Genomic DNA, 17047 nt, shown 5'->3' on the forward strand with positions numbered 1-17047 from the left:
GCCACTCCAGGGGCAACCAGGACAGCTTACACTGACTTCAGGCCTTAGCAGGCCAGGAGGTGTGGGTCTGGACTAACCGCAGCAGAGAGGGACATCCTGAAGGCAGTGGTGATAACTGGCAGCAAGGTAGCCGAGCAAAGTGGAAACGACAGTGGACTGGAGAAGAGGACAGACTGTGAGATCTGGTCTCACTCATGTCCTCCAAAATAGGCAAAGGTTGGGAGATCAAGAAACATAGCGCGTGTGAAAAAGGTAAAGTTACTTACAAATGTAAAAGCAACTGCCTTTCTACTTGTTTCACAAGTACATTAATGGACTTGGAAGCTATTATTACAGGAAATCCACATGGAGCAATGAGATCTAGAGTCTAAAGCTGCAAGTAAAGGTTTGAGTCTGTGCTTCCTGCATGATCCTGGGCATACGGTTTAGCCTTTCTCAGCCTATTTCCACCTCTGAAAATCTGGGATGAGGACGAAAGTTTTGATCACTGTCCTCCCATGTCAAAAGATTATTGCGGAGAATCATACAATGTCTGTGAGCGTGGTCTCTAACCTATAAAGTGCTTTATAATGTTATTGAAACCACCTTGTCAGACCAAGGTCAAAGGTTCGGATCTCCATACTGGCCAGCCACCAAATAATAATAATAGTCATAATAATAATAATGACGATGATGTTAGCTATTAATGTTAATTTAAGGTATGAGCTGTCCAAAATGCTATAATATCTCTGAAGAGATGGACTCCGGTGAGCAAAGTAGCAATTCAGTACTACTATAAGCTTTGCCACAAGAAACCATGGAGTGTACAATGTCTGATTTGACAAGGACAAGCTCATTCAACAGGAAACATACCAGGGATCCATGAGCCAATTGGTCAGAGGTCCTGCCAGAGAAGGAGTAAGAGAGCAGGAACCAATCTTACAAAGGGGAGATGAGTATGTGTGAGAATCCTTGGTTTTCATTACAAGTATTCCTAGAAGCTGTCTTAGAGAACAAGATAAAGGGACCAGATGATTCCCCCCATGTACTGTGAGAGAGGAAGACTGCACCAAGCCATAAAACCTGGGGCTGCTCTTGGCGGGTTGCTGCATCATCCCTGAGCAGTGTTGACTGTGTGGGCTGGACCACTGTCCTGGGCTGGCAACTGAGGAATGAGATTTCCTCTTGAAATGCCTGTCTGAGCTGGCTGGCCACTACACGAGTAGAAAGATTTTACTGACAGGGAGTCAGAGGCAAGAGATTGGACAGGAAGATATCTGCCTAACCTGCAGCTGGAGATGTGGCCAGATGTAAAGATTAACTGTAGGGGAGAGAAATATTTTGGTTTTTTTACCCTTTTTTATTTTCCTCCCTGTAAGGCTAAGGACAAATCTTTCAGAGTTTGGGGTCAGTGACAATATTCACAGCAAGAACTTTAGTCTCAAATACTGATGTTCCTGTTTTACAAAAGTGATCTATTCTTAAGAGTGTGAAATCGAGCCATTTATTTGACTAAATCACTGTAACAGATACACTTTAAAAATATAACAGAATTCACTGCTTTCTGCATTAGAAACAATGAAAGCAAGAAATCTTGTCAAATTAGGACACTGGGAGATAGGCTGAGGATTAGTCACTGTACTATTTCACTAAAACTGTAAAAATAATACAAATGCAAACTCCAGAGGTTAAATTCAGGCTATTTATTGTAAACAGGATAGCCCTAACACTTCACCATACTGGCTGTGTCACATGCTCTTTCTTTTACATCAACTAGTCAAAAAGAAGACTTTAAAAAAAAAAGTCCCAGGTACCTAATAACTTAGTTTGCTTCACAAATCTCATTTACTAAGCATTGAGTAAATAGCAATATCTGGGGGTTGTCTGTTATTGCTCATGGACTACAGCTTGGATCCGTTTAAAAGAATCCATTAGTATGCCTGAGTGTTCCAACAGAAGCTCTAGATCCAATTTGGAAACTGGAAAATGCTGGAGCACACTACACAACAATTGCAGGTTCATGGAAGACTATATGAGATTGCTTACAGGTGTCTTCATTGCCTTTTTCATAAGAATGACATGCTTAAATTTCACCCATTTTTTAAAAAAAGAGCTAAAAGTTACTCAGTAGCACATAAATTTCCACAGAGAAGTGGATTTTTATTTACTCCTACAGTGGTGGATTTAAACAGTGGGGACTAAGTTTGGATCTGTCTTGTATATATTTGGAGTTTGATGAAAAGCTGCATAGTCTACAAATGCATAAAACCAGAAGAAAGTGGTGACTTCACACACCTTCTGATGGACAAAGACAGGCTTCATACAAGAAGGCTCTTGAAGGTAGGGATAAAAAGACGGTTACAGCACCACACTGATCTGACAGTAGGAATGGAGCCTGCTCTTGAAAGCAGCCTCCATAGTTGTGACTATATCATTCTTGCCCCAAAGTGAGATTACTTGGAAAATGGCAAATGTAAAAACTTAAGATGTGAAAACACATGACTATACAGAAAAAAGTCCTGGCAAATTAAATCACACGAGGAGGTAAAATGTCATTTACTATGCCTGAGTTAGTGGACAACGGGGACCACTTACTGTTACTAGTGCCTCTGTGTGGAAATATATTCACAATTTCTCTTGAAGCAAGTTTTAATAACAATAAATATTTTTAAACACTGTTAAAGCTACAGGAACAATTTCGCTGAAAATAGTATCTCATGAAAAAAATATTTTTTAAAAGTCCACGCCAGTCATCATCTGTGTGTTTGTATGTTTATATCTATATTTTCAAAAAATAACTTAACACTTAAGGCAAGATTAGACTGGTAGCAACATGGGATTTTAGTCTTATCGAGACTTGCTATTTAAGAATGCAAGGCTTTGTTTTTCATATCTCCAACAAGGTGGCTTTGTGTTTGTTGCTTTTTAAATTCATAATGGGGCAAAACACGTTGGTTCACATACTGACTGCAATTTCACCATAGTAAAAAGTTATGGGTGGTTACCATAGCTGATGTTGGAAAAGCATGTCACACACTCAGTAGGATCTGAAGTTGACCCTATTTGTACGTGTTAAATAAATACAGCACGTTGATAAGAAAAAGCAAAACTGATGGAACACTGCAAACCAACTATGAACAGCGAATGTCGATATAATTCAATCAGAAAGAAAGAAACTACAGTAATCCTGAGAAATTCAGTTTGGGACAAAATTGATATAAGATAAATCTGTATTTCTAGCACTCTAAATAAGTAGGGTTTCTAGGGTTTTCCAGCATTTTACTCGTGGAATAAAAATGTTCAAATTTTATAAAAAGATTAAAACCATGCCTTATATAATCAGTAATTTCACTAATAAAAGAAAATTACACTGCTTTACTTATTATCTGTTAAATGTTATTTTTTCCACCGATTGTTATGTTTTCCATGAAACCATCAAATAGAAAGCAAATTTGAGGACCAGTTCGTAAAAAGGTATTAACCTTTCTAAATGTTTTGAAGCCTTCTCTGTCAACTTAAGAGGCTTTTAGAAAAAAGCTAACTTTTATTTTCTTCGGACAAGTGACTATTTTACAGAGAAGGGAAGAAAGTTCTATAGAAATATCATTCATCATTTTAAGCATTGTTATATCTGGGAAACTTCTCTTAGTAATAAAAAGAAAAATTTTAAAATATTTAAGAGGCATGTATTTTAAAAATATCCTACATCTATAAGATTCTATAATTTAATTACTTTGGATTTTTCATATTTCTACATAATGACATATAACAACTTTTGTTTGTCTCTCTAATAGTGAATCAGAAACAACGAAAGTGGCCAAAATTGTTTTCCTAGGCTCTGGAAGACTCAGGAATGCATCCACTTGCACTTTTCCACCCAAGGGGAATCTTCATAGTTTTGCAGCCATGAAGTTAATATGTGGTTTCACAAGGGGAAACAGTGGCAAACCACGCTTGAACTCGGTCATGTTCTGAATCACTTCAGGCTGCAAAGAAAAAAAGTTTCCTTTTAGTGTATTTAACCTAAAAATCATACTAAACAGGACATCAACTTTTTCGGGGTATGTGTGTATGGGGGGAATACACACTAGTTTCTACTCCCTATTTTATAATCTGCTGACCTTTTTGTTCTATATCAGTAGGGTCAGAGGGTCATCAATTGGTCTGTGCAAACCTACAGTGAGCATCCCCAGTGGGACTTTGGGCCAGAAGGAAGACCCCTGGCTTTCCTCTGGGCACACAAGGGCTGGCTCACCAAGGGCTCAGCACCAAGGCTTCAGCAGAGTAGCAGAGGCTGGCATGCCCACCCAGCAAGGGCCTGGTTACACTGCCAGTTTCCTCCTCCGCAAATAAATGCCAATCTTTCTAGATGATTAAAATATGCAGGTACCATGGAAGGGGCTAAGAGGCCTCACTCTAATATTCAACAGGGAGTTACTCTGTTCAGCTGGGAACAGATATGGCCAGAGATAACTCACTGCAGAGTAACTGTTCAAACAAGAGGCAAAGTCAGACAAGGGCAAAGGCTTAGTGACCAGGCATTCAAGGGGGACCTAAAGTGGAAGCTAGAAAACCTAGTGACCTGAAACCTCTAGCTCTGATGAACAAGCTCCTTCTAAGTAGGAAGTCCTCTGACAGTGCAGTCTAACATAACAATGTTATATAGTGCAGTCTAACATTTCTTACTTGTGGCAAGGCTGGTGCTTGTGACAAATTTATATCATTTTGACATGGGAACTCTCCAACAACAGGACCTATAAGAAAAGGAAATGCTTTGCACTTACTGATATAAGAACACAGAGCAACTTTCAAAAAAACTATAAACCAGACACAGGTCAAAAACTGTATGGGCCCAGTTAATGTCTTTCTCAGATCCTCTCAGGCTGCCTGCTCCCCAAGGCTTTGATTACTTGTCCTGCCTTCTATCTAAAGTGTCCCCAATGACAAGCTCATGATGTCACCGAGGTCATAAAGCACTGGTTGCAGCAGTTTTAGTGCCCAGGTCTGATCCAACTGGACCCTGAAGCTTTGGCCACTCATAAGGACCCAGTAAAATAATGCAGAAGGCCAGGGGACTTAATGGCGACAGGGCAAACTTTGGCTAGTAAAAGAGAGGAGATGGGAAGGACTGAGCAGATAATTGGTTTCCCTTCCTTCCTACATGCAGTGGCTCCATACACTCTCTTTGGAGATGTCCCACCAGCAACCAGCTTTCTACCAGTTTTCCTGTGAAGCTGTGGCTAGCTTGGCATTGTGTCACCTGGTATTGGCTCTCTCCTTCACTGCCTCATTTCCCTTTTCCCCTTATTTTTGCTTTGATAGAGCAGACCCTGTATCCAGTTTCCCTTCTCCATCCTTTTACTTTCTGCTGCTCTATAAGGCATGTAGCTATGGCAAGGCACAGCCAAACATGAGTCTCAAAATAGACTTTAAAAAAAAGTCAATATTCAATACTTACAAGAATCCATTTCCCTGGCAAGAACATGGACGGATACCTTATGTCTCCTTGGGGCATCTACTGCCAACATTTCCTAGGTAAAAAGAAGAGCAAGGTCATCCTTCTGCCCCTTTAAGAAACTTAATACGGTGCTCTCTGATGACTATAAAGAATCAGCTATCACACAGCCAGATACAGAGAAGAGGCTCCCCTTTCTTTCCCCTCACTTACATTATTTTATTTAAACTCTACAAAGATTCGGCAAGGTAGGCAAGAATTATTCTTAACCCTATTTTACAGATGAGAAAACTGAGCCCAAAGAAATTAAGTGACCAGCTCAAACTCTTATGGCTAATAAAATGCTTGAGCTGGGATTAAAAACCTAGCTCAGTACTTGCTGGGATGTGATGTGCAGGGCTGCACCTAGTGATCTTTAGGATTTACAGAGACAATGGCCTGAGCTTAGTCAGGAGACAACTACAAAGCTTGCTCCTCTAAGAACATTCTCAGATTCTGAACCAGGGCACTGCTTGTAAGCTGTGGTTCCTCATCTACCAAAAGAAAAAGGAAACTAATGTTTATTGAGACTGCCTTGTATCAGGCACTCTCCTATATTAGCTCACTTAATTCTCCATACGCTAACCATCATGACGATACCTATTTTAGAGACATGGACTCTAAGACAGACAGATATGAAGACTTGCATGAATCACACAGCTCATAAGTAATGGTGTCAAAAGCTAGGTTTTTTCCTCTCTCCATTCCATATGTTGTTTTGAGGGACTCCCTTGGTTACTATCATGAATGCTAGCAATGCTAGGTTGGCAGGTAGATCCTGTGGGGGTGTGTCTCCTGACCTTTCCCTTAATGCCAGACCTTTATCGTCTTTCCTAAATGGGTACAAATTGTGATAGCTTCCTCCAATGTCTTAGCCAGAGCAATGTTTTGTATGCAGAGAGAGAAGAGTTCATCAGCCAAGCCAAATCTACTCAATAGTTATTTACGGAGCAGTTATTATAAGTCTGGTCCTGTGCAGCTACAAAGAAGCCCTGCTGATGTTGCACAGCAAACTGACCATGGCTACCCCCTCTCCCCCACCCCTGCCGGTAGAGCAGCCCAGAGTGTCCCAAAGGCCTGCTCTGATGTCTCTAGCCCTTTCAGGAGCTCAGCCCAGGTCTGTCTCCAGTAACACACAGTACCTCATCTGAGAACTTCTTTCTTATTGGAGTAAAATATTTGCTTCCAAAAATCTATTCTCAATCCCTTTTTACCCAAACCTTCATTGCCCCCTTGTATCAGCAGACAGCAGAACACCCTCTTCAGTTTCAAGTTATTCTCAATTTCCCGATCAACTCTGGACAATCCCCATTTTTCTAAAAACAAACAAGTACACTTCTTGCAAAATGTGTTCTAAGGTACACTATAGTCCCAGGAGATACTTATAGGTATTCCATGGTAAAAGTCAGTTTAGAAAATGTTTTGTTAACCAAAATTAAACAAATGCAGGCTATAGTCTTTACTGTGAGACTTCTTAGAACTCTTATAATGTGAACATGCTCTGTGATTCTCTGAGAATGGAAATAAAGAGAATAGTCCATCCCAAACTTAGATCGTCATGAATCCCTTTTTTTCCCCTATTAATATGTTATAGAATATTAGCATACCATGGAACATGGTTAGGAAAATGTTCTTCTAGATTTAGCTTAAGCTTGGTTATAAATACTTCCATTTTTTAAGACAAGAATCAGTCTTATAATTGCTATTTTCACAAACTCAATAATCAGTACTACTTTTAGTTTCAAATGAACAAGAGAATTTGTGAAAGAAAAGAGGCTGAGATGACTACGCGAGGTCAGCAGCTTTAAAGGGCACTCAAGGCTACCGAGAAGCCTGGCTGTGGACCCGTACCCTAGTGTGCTGCTCTTATGCCCAACTCTCTGCTGCTCACCTTCCCATTGTAGCTCTCTCTTCATGTACACAAAGACTGCTTGGGGTTACTTCAGATCAGAATTTTGTTACATATGTCCCTTGGTATGTGTGGGGTATTCACTCTAGGACCCTCCCTGGGTACCAAAATCCGTGGATGCTCAAGTACCCTATATAAAATGGCACAGTATTTGCATGTAACCTACACATATTCTCCCGTATACTTTAAATCACCTCTAGATTATACTTGTTTGCACACACAGAGAATAGCAGCCTTGTAATTCTGCAGAGGATTTAGGGAGAAGACATGTAAGTAACTCATGGATAGTGCAAAATCACCATTTTCCCATAGGAAACTATCAGACCTAACAGTCAAGGACTGTTTCTTTTTCCTCACCCTCCCATACAGCATCAGAAGGGGTGAATTAAATGGGCACTGGCAACCATAATATAGGAGAAAAATAACATCAGGACTCACTGTACAACCAATTTCACAAAAATCATTCTAATAAGAACTGCATGCACTGACTCTTGTGCTGGCAGCTACAAGATATCCTTGGAAAATAACATAGTAAAGTAGATGATATCTTTCTAAGGGGATGTGAGCACAGGGCAGGACTGAGTTCCCAACCAATCACTTAGCACCTAATCACAGATACGAACCAGAAGTGACTAGAACACTAAGGAACAATTCTAAGGTGCTGTGGTAATCACAGAGTGCAATTTTGCTCCTTGTCTTGAAAAATAGGCATAAAGGTATTTTACACAAATTAGAGACCCCAATATATTACAAAGAATACATGTAACACTTTAAATAATTACAACTCTAGTGGCAAGCTGGTTAGCTCAGTTCATCAGAGTGCAGTGTTACAACACCAAGGTCAAGGGTTCAGACCCCGTACTGGCCAGCTGCCAAAAAATAAGTAAATAAATAAAATAAAATAAATATATAATTACAACTCTATTGCAGCATAAATTTTGGATTTCTGCACTTAGCATGTTTATCATATATTATATACCTACTTTACACAAATTTTGCTATTCTTAGAATTTTATTATGGAGAGGAAGATTTAGATGGTATAAACCTCTTAAAGCTATGCTGGGAAAACTTTAAGGTAGTGCTTCTCTTTTCTGTTGATAATTTTTCTCAGTGAATATAGGCATTCAAAACTCATAAGATCTCTGAACACAGTTCAAAGGTAAGAGGTAAGTAATTGTTCACTTAAAAATGCAGCTACACTGGCACCTACATGGGCAAAGGCAATTTATAGTTGTCAGAGCTTGGAAAATAATCTGATTCCTGGGTTCTTTTGTTTTCTTTGCTCTTCTACTCCACCAAACAAGCTCAGCAATGTTCTTTGTAGGGTGGGGTGGGGAAAAGAAAGACAAATAAGGGATGGATTTGGAAGCCAGGAAGAGCCGTCACAGTGCTTGGTCCAGAGGGAGAGGAATACTGGGTTCAATATGAATTGTCTATATTTTTTCTAATAATAATAGGTGTTTGTAGCAAAAATACTTAAATCCACACATTAAAAAACCTTCATAAATCCAGCCTGCATGGGTTCAAAACAGCAACACACAACATAGCACATATAAATTCTTTATGAGTCAAAATCTAAATATATGAGTTTAAGTTACCTTGTAGAATTTGATGATATCATCCTTGGTAAGTGTCTTTAAATACGCAACTTCTGTATTATCTGAAAAAGCAATCAAACAAAAATTTACGAATATTTTCTTATTAAGTAGGCCAGAATACTACACTAAATGACAATAACTTTACCCCAGGACTCTTTTTTTTTAAAAAAGATGACCGGTAAGGGGATCTTAACCCTTGACTTAGTGTTGTCAGCACCACGCTCACCCAGTGAGCTAACCGGCCATCCCTATATGGGATCTGAACCCGGGGCCTTGGTGTTATCAGCACCACACTCTTCTGAGTGAGCCACGGGCCGGCCCAACCCCAGGACTCTTAAGTATCCATATTTTTAAGTGGCCACCTACTCCTACAGGTAGGAAGAGAATAGATTTCAAGTAAAAGTGAGTAGACATAGCATAATGAGTAAGCGCCTTGGCACAGGAGCCAGGCCAGCATGGGGTCATATCCTGGCACTCTGCTTATGAGCTGTTTTTAGTCACTTCAACTTTCTGAGCCTCAGTTTCCTTATCTGGAAATTGGGGATAACAACTTCTTAATGGGCTGTAGTGAGAATTAAGAAAATGATATATGATGAAAACACAACGCTAGGCACATGGTAAATGCTCAATAAATGGTAGATACTACTATCATTAATAGTAAATCCAACTGCTAGAAAAATTACATGTAAGAAAACTGAGGCCCCCCAAACTCTTTAGCTTGCTAGTATCATAATGAGAATACAACCCAAGTGCCCTAACTTCCTTCTGGTCGGCTTGTGCACTCTGTTGTTAATCTCTGCTCTAGGAGAAAGGTGAAAGGAAGTTGACAAGCCAGGAGACTTGAGGAAGCATAGCACTCCCAAATCTGAAAACAGTGATAAATCTCTGGAGATCTCTAAAGGCAAATTTTTAATTTTTCAATGTTCTGGGAAATAGATACCTATGTATCTGTGCTTAGAGTCTCAGGGGTACACTGACAGAACAAAAAAAGTGAAGTAAGATTTATTATTAATACACTACTGTGAGATATGGGTAGAACTAGCCCTAGCTTTGTAGAAGAAAAAGATAAAGTTTCTAACAGAAAATCGCTGTTAGAGAGTGCGGTGCTGATAACACCAAGGCTACGGGTTCGGATCCTACATAGGGATGGCCGGTTCGCTCACTGGCTGAGCGTGGTGCTGACAACACCAAGTCAAGGGTTAAGATCCCCTTACCGGTCATCTTTTTTTAAAAAAAAAAAAAAAAAAGAAAAGAAAATTGCTGTTACATTAAATAATAGTTCTTTAGAAGTCCCAGCCACACACCTCTCCACTCCCCCCAACTTCACCCCCCAAAATAATACAACATCACCTACAAAATGAATATATTTTGTAGAATGACCTCAATGCCCTCAAATATTACACTTAAATGCATAAATGTTGAGGCCCTAATTTTACCTTACCTCTGTCAAAATTGTATTGCTGGGATATGATTTCTCCCCAATATTTAGCACACTCTGCAGACAGTTTCTTTGGTTTGTCTAGTCTACGGATTGCTAATGCTTGAATGTGTTTTTGGAAGGCCTCTTCTGTCATGTCCTCTATGGACTTTTCCATGGTAATTAAGAAAGCTTCCACTCTGCTTTCTAGGTAGTGAGGTGGCTTTTCTGACTGGATGATGAACCGCAAGCCCTGTATGCCATTAGCTCTGCGTGGCCCACTGAAGACAATATAGCCTGAAACACAAACAACAGCCAGTCAGGACACTGGAATTTGAGACTTAGGTCACTTTTAATCTTTTAAAAATTATTCTGGGACTGGCCAGTTAGCTCAGTTGATTAAAGCGTGGTGTTTTAACACCAACGTCAAGGGTTTGGATCCCCGTACCGGCCAGCTGCCAAAAAAAACATTCAAATCCCAGTACTGGTAAGCAGCCCCCAAAAAGGAAAAAAAAATTACCTCGTCAGAGCAAATGACATCAATTTTAAGGCTTTAGATTATTCTATTTAGATAGAACTATGAGTGATTAAGATTTTCTCAGTTCTGAAGGAAAGAGGAGAGGTCTGAAGAATAGTTAGAAAGTTGGAGATAACTTTCTTCTTCTTAGAAAAAAAACTGCTATTCATTATTCAAATTCATATTCCATAACTCCTCACGCTCTGCTAGTTAAGCTCCTTCAGTCTATGCTTAGGTTATCTATGCTATGAAATGCTGGGCTCATTTTCATCCCCTAACCATTGTCGTACCTGTTTCCTTTAACACCCATTTCCTTAAATGAACCTGGGTCTACTATTGCATTTCTTGTTAGATAATCAATTCCTGGACCAACTTTATTCAGACTTCATCCCTCTAGAGACCAGACTAAATAAAGGACATACTTTAAAGGATTTATCACACTGTACTATTATCCCTTTACAGGTCTGCCATCCTGCTTTGACTGAGTTCCTTGATCATCCATAACTTACCCATTTTCAGTGCCCAGCACCTAGTATGGTGGTTATTTAAAAAATGATAGGTACTTGGAGAGGCTCACCCAAATCCTTTTTCATCGGTTCTTCTCTGTCATTACTGGGGCTTCTTTGAACTTCTTCCCTCACTGATCAAACCTGCCAGGATCTCCAAGACTCTTAACAATGCCTAAAACTCTGCAAACACTTACTGAGTACCTTCCATATCTCCCAGGCTTGGTATATAAAGATGAATGAGATAATACTTGTCCTCAGGGAACTCAAAGTTTGGTGAATATAAGCTCCTCTGGATGGCTTGCTTCGCACCTTGCTACTCATAAGTCTGTCTTTACCTTCCTCCCCACCCACCTAAAATGACCTCTTTATTGACATGTATGTAAGATAAATGCAGTGTCATCTCATTAAGAATTACTTTAATGTCCATAAGATACTGTTTTTTGTTTTGTTTTTTGGCAGCTGGCCAGTATGGGGATCTGAACCCTTGATGTTAGTGTTATAATACTGCTCTAACCAACTGAGCTAATTGACCAGCCCTTCCATAAGATATTGATTGCTTATGTTTCAGAATTTGGTTCCCTGTAAAGGTTTTCACAAGTCTCTCTGAAGAGAGCATGCCCAATACAGAGCCAGGTGATTCTACATGTTTTCTGAGGACAATGGTCATTCATCACAGTCTACTGTGTCCTACTACTCCCCAACTTCCCTCTCACCCAGCTGCTCCTTGGTGCGCAGGGTGTTGAAGCAGGGTTCAGAGATAATCTGACAGAAAAGCTCCAGAAACATATTCTCCGAGGTGCTCTGCATATCTGTTTGGTAGTATATCTCAATACCACAGTTATTGTGAACTTCATTCCTCTGCTGATAAACGAACCATCCTCCTAGGAAATTTCAAAAATAGAGCAACAGGTTCAAAAAGTTAGAGTTTAATAAAGTCAGTGCTATGTCTGCCCACTCTTGTAGATGGTAATGTAGACATCTAACAGTAAAGGCAGTCAGAGAAGCCTGGGGTTGTATTTTATCTATTTCACTTTTCTGATGAGGTCCATGTTTGACTGACAGTCAAATTTTCTGACTGCAAACTGGCAACACTAAGTTTCCTCTTATCAGAAGATGGAGGGGAACAAGGGCTGTAAGTTCCCCTGCTCCTCCCCTGCAGCCTTTTCATACATATCTCCAAATGCTTCCTCCTTCACAATGCCTGATTTTTTTTTTTAAACTGTAATGCCTCCCATGGAAAATTAAGTGAAGGACTATTTAAGGCATTCTCATCTGATCAGCTGGCTAAATCAGAGTGATTTTATAACACCTCGCATTTTGAGAATGGGATATGAACTGAGCTATTTTGGAGCATGGGACAATTTAGGAGGCAAAAGAGATAGGGTCCTTGGAGAGGAGAGAAAAAGAGGGAAGTAAAGTGAAAAGAGGTATGAAAGATAAATTCCACTTTGAAATTTTGTTGCTAGACTGGCCTCACTTTGCCTGAAGACAAGTGCTATGGCTCTTGAATAACAGACCCTGATTCTTCCTCTTTGCCCTCCTTGTAGTGACTGAGGAACAAACTAGAAGTTTGAAATAAACCATTACCAGGTCTGTGATAACTGTGCATGCAGAACAGCAGTGCTATGTTCCAGGTATCTCTAAGCATTCAACAAAGATATCCTGAGGCGATAATGTGTTCAAGTTGCTTTAGTAGCTATTCACATGAAGCAGACACAAACCCTGGCTGTAAGGAATGTACAGTCTAACAAGAATATGGAGATGCATTTCAATCCTAATGCAAGAGCAGAAGTATGAACAGCTTAAATAGGGAGAGGTTTAGAAAAACTGTGCTGGGAGTTCAGAAGCAGAAGTGATTATTTCCAGCTGGGAGTTTTAGAAAAAGTTTGCTGGAATAGTAGCTTATAAGATAGGCCTGGAAGGATGTCTTATTAGTAGAGACATAGTCCCATGAGGAAGAAGGGGGAAAAAGGAACACCATTCCAGGAGGCTGAAATAGCTGGGGGAGAAAAAAGTGCAGATGATGCATGCATGCAGAACCGCTAACAATCAAGTTTGGCCAAAAAAAAAAAAAAAAAAAAAATCAATGCTTCTCATTCTGGGTCCAATATATTTCCTATTACATAGTTTTGAACAATAACTGAAAATAATGCTTATTGAGTTTCTATATCAAAAGAAATTACTGTTAATATAAAAGTAACTCAGCATTGAAAACCCCGACATATAACTTAAATAAAATCAATTCTTTATGTTAATCCCTTATAAAAATACACAGGTAATAAATAATTGTTAACTGTTCCCCATGGCTTTCCTAAAACTATTTCAAAGACTCCTACGAGCTTCTAATTAGATGTTATTATTCTAGTTTCCATTTTTTATAAACAAGCTTCATTTCATAGTTTATTGTCAATACTACTTCAGTTTCATGATATTTGTACTTCCTAACTCCTCTACACTCAAGTACCAGTCAATTCCAGTATCGCTCTCTTCAAAATTATTGACTACCTTCAATTTTACCTTTGGCCCTTCTACCAGCGTATTTTCTGGTAGAATTATTTATATCTAATCATACTTCTATATAACTAGTAGAGGATCCCAGTCATTTGTTCCTTTGCTGTAAAACTATGCATTATCAACCCAGTGAATTCAACCTACCTGTAATCACCCACAATTATTAGGTCAAAGTAGTCCATTCCCAAAGTTATAACATTTCAACTTACTGTCAGGGAGCTGAACTTCTCTGTACCGAACCAGCTGACTTGGAAGGAGAGGTTTGGTATGAGCATGTTCAATAAGGGTATCTTCAACCATCTGCATAATTCCTAATGCAGCCTAGGAAAAAAGATATGACACAGTACATTACAAAAACACAAACAAATCTTGTCTGTGAAAATAAAAACTGTATATTGAATGGCAGTCCATTACAATATGAAAACAACATGCTTGTGAAATAAACTAGCTAAGTTTATCATAAAAATGTTTTTTTTCTTTTTTACTGGCCAGCCATCAAAAAAGGGGGGGTATTTAAAATCTTAGTTAAATATATTTGCTCCTATTCAAATGGATAAAAATTGAATTTGTCAGTACAGTCAATCTGCAATACAGTAAATATAGTAGTAGTGAAGACAAATAGAGATCCAGACAATCATCAACACTGATGGCCAATGATGCAAAAAGGCACTGCCAAAACTGGAGAGGTACTGGTGATGGGAAGTTGGTCTCAAGTGGATGACCCTGACTGCAGACACCTGGGATCATAGCAAAACAAAGGAGGTGAGCATAAGTCTTTATTGCGAGTGAAACTGACCTTTGTAAGAATCCTGTCTCTGCCATGTATTAGCATCTGACCTTGGGTGGAGGCAGTAGAGCAGACTGGTGGAGAGTAAGTGCTCTTGATACAGACTGCCATGGAAATTCTGTAGTGCTTTCCATGTGTTAAGCACTTGGCATGTACTATTTAATCCTTATAACCCATGATGTAGGTGCTACTATAACTCTTAATTTTACAGATAAGGAAACACAGCACAGAGTTAAGACATTTTCAGAAGATTACATATCTAGTATGTGTCAGACTCAGGACTTGAATCCACACTGTCTGATTCTTTATCATGTGCTATTATCCACTATACAGTCCTGCCACCTTATACAAAGTAGGGATAACTATTCTCAGTTCCTCCTATGATTGTACAAAGCAGGCAATAGCAGAGGAGTCAGTCATGAAGGAGTTAACCATCATTCTACTTCCCCTGTGTCCTCTCTTACCTTCCTCCATAGAGCAGAGAAGGTTGAGTGAACTCTAATGTGTTTATTGTCTGAACCCATTACCTTGTGCTCTAACCATCTGAGCTAACCAGCTTTAATGTATTTATTATCATACTGTGCTGGTTAAGTCTTGACACAGACTAGAGGAAAAAAATCTCTTGCACTCATCCACAAAAGATTGCTAAAACCTCAACCACTCACCTGCTTTGTTATATTTCCATGGAGAAGGGCTTCAATGTGCAGCCGTGACAGAAGCTGTGGTATGAAGGCCTTTAGACGAGGAAGGGTGACATCTGTAAAGGTGTAAGAAATAGAGCTCCACTTACTAGGTTTTTAAAAAACAAAAACAAAAAAACCCCACCTTTATATTTGAGATAATTTGAGACTTACGGAAGTGTTGCAAAAATAGTACAGAGTTCCTATATAGCCTTCACCCAGTTTTCCCTAATGTTAACATCTTTTATAACCATAATACAATAATCAGAACTAAGAAATTAACACTGGTACAATACTATTAACTAAAGTATAGATTTTATTTAGATTTCAATTTTTGCACTAATGTCCTTTTTCTGTTCCAGGACCCAGTCCACAATTCCACATTGTATTTAGCTACCATGAGTCCTTAGTCTCCTTTAATCTCACAGTTCCTCAGTCTTTCCTAGAACTTTGTCTTTTATGAACTTAGGACTTTTGAAGAGTACCCACTCAGTTATTTTACAGAATGTCCCTCATTGGGTTTGTCTAGTGTTTTCTCATGATGAAACTGCACTTATGTATTCCTAGGAAGAATACCACACAGGTAATATGTCCTCAGTGCATTAAGTTAGGAGGTTGATGTTTTGCGGTACTGGTGATGTTAATGTTAATCACTTGGTTAAGGCGGTATCTGCCAGATGTCCTTATTGTACATGTACTATTTTATTCTTTTGGTTATAATCAAGTAACTCATGTATGCTCTACAAGAAGTTTGGAAAAGCCCACATGCTCATTAATGGCTATTTTTCTCATTGTAACTAATAAATATTTATTTTGGGACAAATACTTTGGGAGGTTTTCCTTAAATTTTACCCACTAATTTTCGCATCCATTGGTGGATACTGCCTGCAGTAATTATTACTATGCTGTCCTAATTGTAATTTTTCCATTTCTCCCATTCCTTTTACATGTATTGATTTGATTCTTCTATAAGGAAGAGTTGCCTCTTCCCCCTTAGGACACCACAGTAATAATTGCTAAAGGCAAGATGCACTAATGGATGCTAAAATTATTGACTGAAATTTAAGAAGACACGAAGAAGGGAATTAACAAGTGATTACTATAGGTCAGGCATTTTACAGATGTCATCTTTCAAACTATAAAGTATATACAATTATCCTCATTTTAATGGTGAGAAAACTGAACTTAAGAAAATTTGTTTCTTGTTCAGTTATCAAGCTAGTAAGTTGCAGAGCTGGGACTTGATCCTTGGTCTAACTAATTCCAAAGTGGATACTCATTCCACTCCACTGTAGTGCCTTAGGAGCCCCTTCTACTAGACTGCCTTAGCAGTCTTTATCATAACACTTAACCCAGCCTTATCTCTATTAAAATGATCTGTTTACATTTATGCTTTGGTACTAGACTTGAGCTCCTTGATCCAACAAACTCCATCTTGATCATTTAAAAAATTTTAAGCACCTGGAATCCGGGGCCAGTGGCATAGGAGGCAGTCAGTAAATGCTGTTGGATCACAGTGAACTCTGAGGTTCTTGCTACTCTGGCCCCGGGATAGCTAAATGACTTAGAGTCATGAGGGAGCCAGCCTCTCATACTGAGTTGTCTCCAAATTATGCAACATTGGCATTCTGGATTATTGTAGTAG

At 39.1% G+C, this 17047-nt stretch overlaps 1 protein-coding gene across 3 annotated transcripts in view; it reads right to left on the minus strand.

Annotated features, from left to right (window-relative positions):
• Positions 1-1667: 1667 nt before the first annotated feature.
• Positions 1668-17047, minus strand: part of IDE (insulin degrading enzyme) — a 96497-nt gene continuing 81117 nt past the window's right edge. For all 3 annotated transcript variants that reach the window (XM_063102065.1, XM_063102064.1, XM_063102066.1), the window contains exons 18-25: positions 15388-15479; positions 14145-14256; positions 12138-12305; positions 10423-10695; positions 8982-9043; positions 5438-5510; positions 4666-4733; positions 1668-3965 (exon numbers count right to left, since the gene is read on the minus strand). In XM_063102065.1, the coding sequence (XP_062958135.1) occupies positions 3870-3965; positions 4666-4733; positions 5438-5510; positions 8982-9043; positions 10423-10695; positions 12138-12305; positions 14145-14256; positions 15388-15479 (944 nt within the window). In that variant the 3' untranslated portion in view covers positions 1668-3869. The remainder of the gene's footprint in view (positions 3966-4665; positions 4734-5437; positions 5511-8981; positions 9044-10422; positions 10696-12137; positions 12306-14144; positions 14257-15387; positions 15480-17047) is intronic.

The sequence above is a fragment of the Cynocephalus volans genome, chromosome 7 (genome assembly GCF_027409185.1).
Source record: "Cynocephalus volans isolate mCynVol1 chromosome 7, mCynVol1.pri, whole genome shotgun sequence".
Classification (NCBI taxonomy): domain Eukaryota; kingdom Metazoa; phylum Chordata; class Mammalia; order Dermoptera; family Cynocephalidae; genus Cynocephalus; species Cynocephalus volans.